Genomic DNA, 10,592 nt, shown 5'->3' with positions numbered 1-10,592 from the left:
TACAAATAAAAGTTGAAACCCAATTTGTAAATTTTTTTCTCCCTAAATCAAATAATGCCATCCCTATCTCACTGTATTTTAATTAGCAGAGGATTTTTGGAAATAGCATGGTACATGCTCACACGATGACTCAAAATGTAACTTGGCCTGCAATTTTCTTTCGGGGAACAGAACACTCTAATTCAAATCCATTATTAAAAAGCAGATAACATGTGCACTTTCTGAAATGCCTGTGACTTCACTCTTTTGATTTTATGTAATTATAAGAGAATGTTCATATGTATTTGCTTTTGGACTAGCACTGCATTTTAAAACCGAGTGTCTTCAGATAAAGTGCATATTTTCTTCTCGTTCATAAAGACTGTCTATGGTTTACGTGCTCAAAACTTTTGTGAATGTTTCATAACGCAGTCACAGAGCAGTTTTATAGCTGCCCTTCTGACCAGGATTTCTCTGCATATCCTCTGTGTGTAGAGAAGAGAATATTAGATATTAGTTTGGATTTTGAAATTAATAATTGCTAACTAGGTCCTGTGCTTTTCCACTGTGTTATTTTGTAACTTCTATCAGTTTTGAAGCAAAACTTTGAATTCAGTCTTTTTCTAAACTTTGCAGCCCAAAGTAAATACTTTTACATTTAAACTAGTTTCAGTCAACAATAAAATAGGAAGGATATCACCCACTTAAAAACAGCTTAAATTACAAAAAAAAAAAAAAAAAAATTACATGTACTTTGTCACTGTAAGTTAACAAGGTAAACATTGACATAACTTCACATTATTCTTGGGTTGAAAAAAAATCTGCAGTTTAAAATAAAATTCTGCTTCTGGTCAACATTTTGGATGCAATTCAAAGTTTCTCATAAAATAAACATATTTAAAGAGTGTTTTGAATTTCGCTATATAATTCCTAGCCAACAGAAATTACAGTGATATCTTTAAGGTTTATTATGTCATATCAGTAGCCATTCTGCAGGGCTCACAAGCCTGGAGGTGCAGACCTTCCCTCTGCTTAACCCTCCCTGCCGTGTGCAAAGGAAAACCTCCTGTAGGTAGGTGGTCCTTGGGGAAAACCTCTCACAAAGTGAAACTTTCTTGTTTCTTTGTTTAATAACAAAGGTATTCTTTTCTGCTAAAATGGAAAAAGACCTGAATGTTTGGTCAAGAAAGCAAATGTACATTAAGGTAATCTACATGAGCATTTTTTTTCAATAAAAGGGGGAATAGTTTTACATTGTGCATACTAACAAGTTGTTTGGAAGCACGAGCTAAAAAATGAAAATGCTCCATCACAACAGATTGTACATTCTTTCCTGATGCTTTTAAAAGTGCCTCAATCATGTCTATGGCTACAGTATTCAAGTTAAGTATTTGCTATTTTATTTAAACATTTTTGAAAAATGAACATTCTGGGGCTCCTGCTGCATTATTAAGAAAATCTGTCCATACTTTACCATGTTGTTACATGTGTTTATCTGCTGATTATAAAATGTGTTAAACAGTATTTTAAAAACAACAAAAAAAAAATGCAGAGCTGCGCTTTGATTAATTCAGTGAACAAAACATATGCTGTTGGTTCTGTTCTATGAAATTCATATATGATCAATAAAACCTTTTAAAAGAGCAACTTTGGCTTTTAGGCTTGTACTGCCGACCATGATTTTCATTCCAGTTAACTCTGGGTGCATACTGTTAACTCAGGCAAACAAAACTGCTTTCTGGCTATGATAGTAATGGCTTTTTAATGTATCTTTATCCTCTTTCTGAACTTTCTTTAGGTTGGAAGCTGTGTATTGTGGTTGTTACCCACTGTGTCCCAAAGATTTGGTTTATCCCGAAATATTTCCAGGTAGCTGCTTTCACGTACTTTCCTCTTTGTTGAGATTTAATACATGATTCGTGCTAAATGAAAAAGTTTGAAAATAAACTTAGGCAGGAGCAATTGTTTATTTGGCAAGTCAACATGTTAGTGTTAAGGAAAATTTTATGTTTTAATACATTAAAGTAAGCTTATATTTACCATCTGTTCTTTTAAGATAACAAAAAAGCAAGTTTTCAAATAGCATTCCTCATTGTTAGCATACACATCCCATACTGATGGATTTTTATACGCAGGTCATTGTTGCTGCAATTGCTTACAGATTTTTTTAATGATATACACAGAAAAATCGAGGACTGAAAGTCACACCAAATTATTTAAACAATTGACTAGTTAATAACATGCAACTGTTGTACAGGGTACATACGGCAATAGTACCGGTTCTTTGAAAAAAAATCTCATCACTAAATATATCACATATGCATTGTGTTACATTAGAATAATGTATTTTAATCACCCAAAGGAGATGTCTAAACAGCACAACTACACAGTCTTATTTAGCATTAAACATCCTTGTGAGCTGAGGTAACCTTATAAAATCATGCTTAAATAATGTAAAACACGAGGCGGCACAGAGCAATATGCATTTTTAATTAGTAAAGTGACTAATATCGAGTGTGTGCTTTGAGGTTTTTGTTTCATTAAAAATGTATCTGTTTTTCCTGCAGCTGAATATCTGTATTCTACACCTGAACAGCTTTCAAAAAGGCTCCAGAATTTCTGCAAGAGACCTGATATTATAAGGAAACATCTCTATAAGGTAGTTATTGAGAAGAGATTTAGCCAGTATAAATGCCATATTGAAGTACAAAGAAAAAAAAAAATCTTAAAAAAAAAACATTTAATTAACATACTAATGTTTAAAGGAAACATGCTAGGGAGGGATATTAGTTGTTACACTAACAAGGATTAATTAAACTGGATGCCAGTTGTATTAACCTGGGTCTTATGAAATACGTGCACTTAATGCATGGTACATGCTTTTTTTTAATTTATTGTTTTCTAAGATGACTGTCCTTTACATTTAGCCCCAGGAGGCTTATAAAAATGAACCTGGATTAATGTAACTCATTAGTTTAAAAGGAAGTAAAAGAAAGATTCTACAATTACACTAATGAGGATAAGCCTTTCTTCCCATCATAATGAAATCTTCGGTCCTCAAAACTTCAGGTGAATGACATTAGTGAAGTTTGGTGTTCATGTTTTTAAAACTATTTTTAAGAAGATTTTCAAGAATCCAGTGTTTCCCTTGCCCAGTTTAATAAAGTGACATAAGAATCCTCAGTTTGTTTTGAATTAGATTGTCAGTCTCCTCTCTGAATGGCAATGGCAAAAGGAACATAATTTAAATAGCATCATCGTTCAGTCCCTTTATTCATTATCTTTTTTCCCTTGTTTGAATCAAGAATTTTACATTGTTGAAATAACAACACAAAGAGGCCCCACTAAATGTCTAAGTAATTGAACTGGGATAAATCTGCTTTATGAGTTTTGAAGGTGGCTCTAGGCCATGAGTAATATACCTTTTTATATTCTTTGAGTGTAGCATCTTCATTTTCCATAAATTCAGTATAGTTTACAATCTAGCAGTTTTATAATCCAGCCTATTTTAATTTTCATATGTTAATCTATAACCTATGGACATGAAATACAGTTTGCCTCCTTGTGTCTCTCCTTCCCCTTCATGGCCTAAAATACATATTTACATAGCGATATATCAAAACATGACTTTGTTTCTGCAGGAAACAGTTAAACTTCAAGAAAAAGGGAGAGAACCAAAAATGCAATTTAACACCCAATTTCAAGCTCATTATCTTTCATTGTCTATTAACTTGGCAATGGTTCAGAAGGTAGCTCATAATAGTTTAAAATGCTGACTGAACAGTTCCAGGCTGCAGTATTACTCCTTGAGTCACTGCTACTGCATCGGGTACATAGGAGGCTTCCCAGAGAAGGTTTATGTCCAGTTTCCTAATTTTTACCGTTTATTAGTGGTCGTGTTCGTATAAAATATCAATCAGATCGTTTCTCCTGTGACAGACTGTCAAAATGTGCAGAGTATAAAAATTGAAGAAGTAGAATAAGTATTAATATGAATGGATTCATTTGTTATATATGACATTGAGCTATTTTCAGTGAGTTTACCATCAAATTATTGATTTTTTTTTCTCCTGGTGATTTTTTTTTTTTTCTGGTTTTATTGAGATATAATTGATATACAGCACTTTCATATATTGTGAAATGATTACCACCATAAGTTTAGTTATCATTTATCATCTCCTATAGATATAAAAAAAGAAGAAAATTTTTTTTCTTGTGCTGAGAATGGTGAAGTATTGATCATTGTATTTCCACCATCAAAATGTGTCCGTTTTTAACTTGCTTCAAGTTAGGCAGGCCCTGTTATTTTGCATCTGCAAATTTTTAACCATTTCAAAAGTTACTGCAACAAGTTGCCTTTAGTTACAAAACAGATCTCCGGATGAAATATTTTAATACAGCTCCTGCCATAACATAGCTATAGTTATTTTTTTTACAAACAACTTCTAGAAAAACTCTGAAAGAATGTCAGCTTAGTGGTCCGCCGTTAACATGCCAAGTTGCTTAAGAGACAACCTTTACCTTCGAATGTTATTACTTTTTACATATGTTTTTAGTCTATACATCCTAAAATGCTCCATCTCAAAGTTTTAGAAATTAGTATTTCATGCATAAGCATTGATAAAAATTTATATTTATCATTCATTTTTATCTTTTTCTACCATAAATTATTTTCGTATAAGTTGATTATACATTTTCATGTATGTTCTCATTCAGAGATCATCTTGATGATACTTATCTAAAAATTAATCTCAAAAGTTAACAAATTGGTCCAGGAATTATAAGTAACTTTAGAGCTTTAAGATGCAGTTGTCAGGAAAAACTGGTAAAAATGACAGGAAGTGCCACAGATTTAGTGTGGTGGTTGTAACAGGCTTTAGAGCCAAAAGAGAAAAAGAATGACTTCTAAAACTTCAAAATTAAGATAATAAGTTTCGATATTTTTTCACTTACATTTCATAAATATACACCTTTTCAGGTAATATTTGCCTTCACTAAACACCAGAGAATTGTTTCCCCGGGGCAGCTCTATACCCACTTTCTTCTGCAGTGGAAGGAAGTCTTGTGTGTGTCCTGCAAAGAGAATGTTGAGATTTTTTTTTCTTTTTCTTTTTAGATTTATTCCTTTGGACAGTGCTGTTTTGCTTTTATAAAACATATGCTTCCAAGATCTAAAAGGATAGAATATCACTGAATTTTTAAATTTGCTCCTTTTACATTTTTGCACCTTATTCTCTTTTTTTGTGTTAGAAGTTTACATTTTAAAATCATCTCAACTGCTTATCATATAGAGTTCACTTTAGGATAGGATTTTTCATATGGATTCACACTTAGAAACTTAATGACTAGAATAAGGCTACTAACACTTGGCTTTCTTCTCACATGAGACATTATACTTTCAATATGAGTGAGAGTTTGGGGGCTATAACTTGAAGCAGAATTTGAAACAGAATGCTAGTAACTGAAAAGCAGAAACAGAATTTGATACTTTTTTTCTTAAAGTGACTCTTTCTCCAACAGAACACAGTGCTCATGACTTCTCACCTGAAACGGTTTCAGACTTGCAGTGTTTAAGTTGCTCTGACTGCAGTGTTCTCTCTCTCTCTCTCTCTCTCTCTCTCTCTCTGTTCTCTCTCTCTCTCTCTCTCTCACACACACACACACACGCACACATTTTTCTTAAGATCTTAAGAGAAATCCAGTGCACGTAGAAACTAAATGTTTATTAATTGTGTCAAAAACCTAAAATTATTTTTTTAATCTTTAAAACTATTCTCTAAAAAGTTTGCCTCCTGGTTTAGTTGTAGACTGTGGCTTTCTCATATGTTCGAAATGTTTCCTTTTCTAAATATGTTAGACACATCGGCCACATACTTGTCACATAGATAAAGTAGGATCCCTTTATGACTCTCAAACCTTACTTGAACACAAGATTCTAGAAGTAAGCATAAAATAATCAGCCAACCATTGGCTTCTTATACTGACCATAGTTCTTCCTTTTGTAACCCAAGCAAGTCTAATACCATGAATTGTATATATATTTTTGCCTTATTTTTACTATGTGAATTTACTTTCTAAATATTTCTAACAATTGTTTGAAATAATTATTTTATGCTTTTAGAGACCCTTTGATCATTATATTTTAAAATGCTTTAGGAAGGGAAAATGTATGGAGATGCCCTTGTTACCACTATTGAAAATAGCAAGAGTACAAATAGGGCAATTATATAAGTAGGTACTTCCCAGACTCAAGTCTATTTCATTTTTATATCTGTGCTATCTCTTGTTACTACTTTTATTTAAAAACTGAGCAGTATTCTATGTGAAATAATATTCTTGTGCCTTATGAAAGTGACCTGGAGTTTCTTAAGATTTTTCAGATGACAGCTGTTGATTTTTATGTGTCCTCTTCAAGTTCTTTATCATTCTAGAAATCTTAGTAACCTGCTGTTATTTGGAGGGGAGAAGAATGATCAGATTTCTGTCTAAAAGTGAATCCACACAATGATTAAGCTTATAATTCAGACTCGGTGCCCAGTAAAGCCATTTGTGGTTGCCTTAATTATCTCGGGCCATGGCTACAGAACCGCAGACCAGCCACTTCAAGTTCCCTCGCAGAGACCGGTCACTTTATAGTCCCCTTTTAATTTGAACTTATACTCTGGATGTGAATCAGGTGTTGCTCACTCATATTAACAGTTCTCCAAAGCCATTACCGTTTCCTTAAAAGCGGAAACTTAAAAGCTTGTGCCATTTTTAGAACTTCTAAAATCTCTCAACAGCACCAACACAATTTAAGGTACATTCTCCATTCAGTCTCCTCCCTCCCTCCTTCATCACTGTCTTCCTTGATTTTATTTGGCCTGGTTTTCCTTTGATTTGTGTGAGTAAAACAAAAGTAAAAAAACCTTTAGCCCAACAGCTAGACTCTGAGTGATTCAGATCAGTTAGGGATTCTGACTTCTTGTCCTTCTCTGAGGCTCGTCAGCAGCCTCGCTCTAGGTGAACTTCTTAACCTCTATAGGATTCATCTGTGAACTTGGAAGTCTTCTTTTTTTTCTTAATTCTTAATAGCATTTCCCCCCTGAGGTACTGCTCTAATGAAATAATGAGTATAAACCCGTTAGAAAACTGGAAGTGCTTTGTAAATTCCACGTAACTGTAATGGCATTTCTCTTTTTCCTTCACCACTTACAAGTAGAATTCACATTAGCAAAAACATGTATATCTTGTGTTTATAAAAGTTAAAAGTTGGATGATACCCTTCTAATAGCTGTCAGCCATAGCATAAAGCAGGAAGCCGTGTACAGCAGTGTACACGGGAGCAGGGGGGAGACCGGGAGCTTCCCCCGGGCTGGAAAACAGTTCTACTTTAAACCAATCAGAAACTGGGATTTCCTGAGGTGTTAAAACTCGAGAAGCATGTACTTGGTGGCGTTCTGAAATCCAGCTGATGTAAGTGATACAGATTTGCGCTCTGAATCCTCAGCCTACTTTCATCTTTCGGTCACTAATGCTTCTTCATTGCTTTCTTTTCTCTCCCCCTCCCTTGCAGGGTGAAATGACTCCTTTTTCTTGGGCAGCCCTACATGGTAAATTCAGGTCTCTGCTCACAACAGAACCCAGGGAAGATTTGTGACAGATGGGGCTAAGTCACAAACTTGCAGCCTAAGGCAGAATCTGTAGAACTTTCCAGAGTGTGCCCATATTTACCTGATCAGAGAGAAAAGAAAATCTGCAGAGGAAGCTGAGCCTGGCTGCTTGTCATAGCTGACACAGAGCCATCTGCCACAAACCTGTGGCGGCTTCAGATCTCCAATCCCTGCCACCACCCCAACTCAAATTAAATACAGATTCCTAGAGACGTTATGATGGTTACACATGTCCTCGGCATCACATGGAGGAGACTGTTCAAAAAAAAATATGTGGCCTGTTGTATAACCGCATTCATGTAACCCATATGTGGTGCCACATTGAATTTCCGGTGGAATCCGTTTTTATCCTTTGTACTGGATGACATGGTGCCTGAATTCTTTCTTTTTGCCGCCACGATGGCAGCCAAACTGCAGCTTCAAACGCTCGCACTTGGCTGGGTTTCTACCTAGGTTGCCAGGTTATCAGCGGCGCCTTCGTGGGTCCTCCGAGGGCCGCAGGGCCCGAACGCGGGGCGGACTGGGCGGCGGCTCAGAGCGTCTGTGGCAGAGGGCTGCTCCAACACGCTTCTCTTAGCAAATCAGTGACTCTCCGGCTCAGGGGTTTTTAAGGGAAGGTATTAATAAGGGGTCTGGCAGGTATTCCCATGATTCAGAGTTACATTTGTATTTAATTTATCTTAAAGTTGCAAGATAAAGAGCCGTGATTCGGAAAAACACGGGGAACACCCTGAGTGGGGCCACCTTGCCCATCAAATGAAGGCGCGGAGACACGTGTGTTAATATCTGTCCTGGGTACAAAATAGAAAAATCACATGCTTCTAACAGTAATTTTGATACGAATGTTCCTTGAAAAGATTTGGATTCAGCCACAAATAGAATATTTTCAAGATAAATCACTTATAATTCCAAGAGTCACGCTGCTGTATTGGTTGATGTAAAGATGTTTTGAGCGGCTAGATTATAAAATAAATTTTTAATAAAGTGCCCTCTGTCGTTTTTAACTAGCATATTTTATTTACCTGTGAGTGTGTACACGTCTGTCTGTCTGTTTCTCACAGAACACTTTCCTTGTGTCAAGAGACAACGATTACAATTGTTTCTTTTCCGGATGAACAAGGATCTGTTTTGCAAATGTTTGTAAGATATTATGACATTTCCAAGATTTTCTTTGCATTCTGGAAAGCAGGAGGTAAACATTTGTAGTCATTAAGGTAAAGTCTGTTGATAAACCATCTTCTGTTTACTGACAGGTAAATTGTAACTTTCCCGGCTTTTGAAATGAGTTACTTCTCTACACTGCGCGGGAGGAGTAGCCAAGAAGAGGAGGGTGGACAAGGGCCCGAGTGGTCTAGCAGGCATCCTCCATGGAGCAGGCGATGGCCTAGACGTCCCGCAGGGCCCACTGATAGGTAACAAAATCATAAGCAGGAAATAGATCAAGGTCAGGGCGCCGGATAGAGGCCTGGGCGCAGAGACACCTGTCGATCAAAGAAAGCGGGAGTCCAGGGTCCACGCGGCTGGGAATTCAAAAGCAGAAAGAGTAAAAACAGAAACGACAAGGTCCACCTTTGCACAGAGTCCTCTCCTAACTAGTGTGAGATCCGAGATGTAGGACGGGACATCACAGCCCTCGCTTTGAGTCTGTTGGGGAAGTCCCTGAACATATGCCCTCCTCACCCACACACCAAAGGGCTCGGGACTTATTTCCGAAGCCCCATCCGTCTAGTACTGAGGAACTGTCATCTCTCGCCTGTGCTCCTTTGGGGGCAGAAGTAAAGATACAAACGTGCATCAGAGATTTTCAGACACTCCTCCGGGGCAGTGTTTATCGTCTAAGGAGATGAACTGTGCCAGTAGGTTTGCCCCTGTCACACAGGTCCTGTCATAGATGACGTCTTCTCAAATCGTAGTATAATCCCACAGCCAAGAAACGGTGCCCAGTGTACCATGTTTTTCTATCCTGAAAATAATGGGCTCACTTTGTTTTATTGACTGGAGAGAGAGAGAGAAACATTAGTTTGTTGTTCCACTTATTTATACATTCATTGGTTGCTTCTTGTATGTGCCCTGTCCCAGAGATTGAACCCCAACCTTGGCATATCAGAACGACACCCTCACCAACTGAGCTACTTGGCTACTTGGATAGGGCTCATATTTTATAATGACAAGATATTGTCTTTACAACAACTGTCCATATATGTTTTCTCACTAATTGATGGGGGGAAAATATTAACTACCTTGCAAACATTTAAATGTTTTCCCAGTTTGGGCAAATATAGTATTGAATGTTACCTGTGTAAGGAATTTCTTCTACACCCATACATTTAAATCAAATTTTTTGTCTTTAGCTGTGGCAACCATTCCTTCCTGAAAAAACAAAAAATTACATTAAAGTCATCACTTTGTAAAACTATGTAGTCAAGATTTGGTATTAGTGCAAATAAGCAGTAAAAAAATTGTAAATGTGCAATTCCTAACATTTGAAAAGACAAAAGTGTGTGTGTGTGTGTGTGCGCGCCTACAGGTACTTCTCAACACCCATGATATGGTGGAATGAAGTGCTATTGAGTAAGTTAATCCATATTTTGGTTTTATTTGTTTGTTTTAATTTTTTTCTTCTTGTTGATTTTAGAGAGAGAGGAAGGGAGAAGGAGGGAGAGAGAGAGAGAAACATCAGTGAGAGAGAACATCAGTTGGCTGCCTCCTGCATGCCCCCACTGGGGATCCGGCCCACACCCTGGGCATGTGCCCTGACCGGGAATTGAACCGGCGACCTCTTGATGCATGGGTCAAGCCACACTGGCCGGGTTTAATCCATATTTTGTTAAAGTCAGAGAATAATTCAGAATACAGGTTGACTCTATAATTTTTGATATTTAAAATTAAAATTGGTTTAACAATGTAATTTAAAATAAAACTGAATGGTTAAAACAAGACCAATATTTTCAACAAAGTTAT

General features: G+C 36.6%; 1 protein-coding gene across 13 annotated transcripts in view; it reads left to right on the top strand.

Annotated features, from left to right (window-relative positions):
* GTDC1 (glycosyltransferase like domain containing 1) overlaps positions 1 to 8,926 on the top strand; it is a 355,459-nt gene extending 346,533 nt beyond the window's left edge. For 6 of the 13 annotated variants that reach the window (XM_036253413.1, XM_036253410.1, XM_036253411.1 and 3 more), the window contains 3 exons: positions 1,778 to 1,848; positions 2,547 to 2,638; positions 7,535 to 7,633. In XM_036253413.1, coding sequence (XP_036109306.1) covers positions 1,778 to 1,848; positions 2,547 to 2,638; positions 7,535 to 7,618 — 247 coding nt within the window. In that variant the 3' untranslated portion in view covers positions 7,619 to 7,633. Of the gene's footprint in view, positions 1 to 1,777; positions 1,849 to 2,546; positions 2,639 to 2,906; positions 3,017 to 7,534; positions 8,137 to 8,884 lie in introns of those variants that run through there. The other 7 variants (XM_036253421.1, XM_036253417.1, XM_036253415.1 and 4 more) reach the window with 6 other exon arrangements.
* Positions 8,927 to 10,592: the final 1,666 nt, after the last annotated feature.

Source organism: Molossus molossus, unplaced genomic scaffold (genome assembly GCF_014108415.1).
Source record: "Molossus molossus isolate mMolMol1 unplaced genomic scaffold, mMolMol1.p scaffold_m16_p_11, whole genome shotgun sequence".
Classification (NCBI taxonomy): domain Eukaryota; kingdom Metazoa; phylum Chordata; class Mammalia; order Chiroptera; family Molossidae; genus Molossus; species Molossus molossus.
This window is presented reverse-complemented; position numbering and strand designations above follow the sequence as displayed.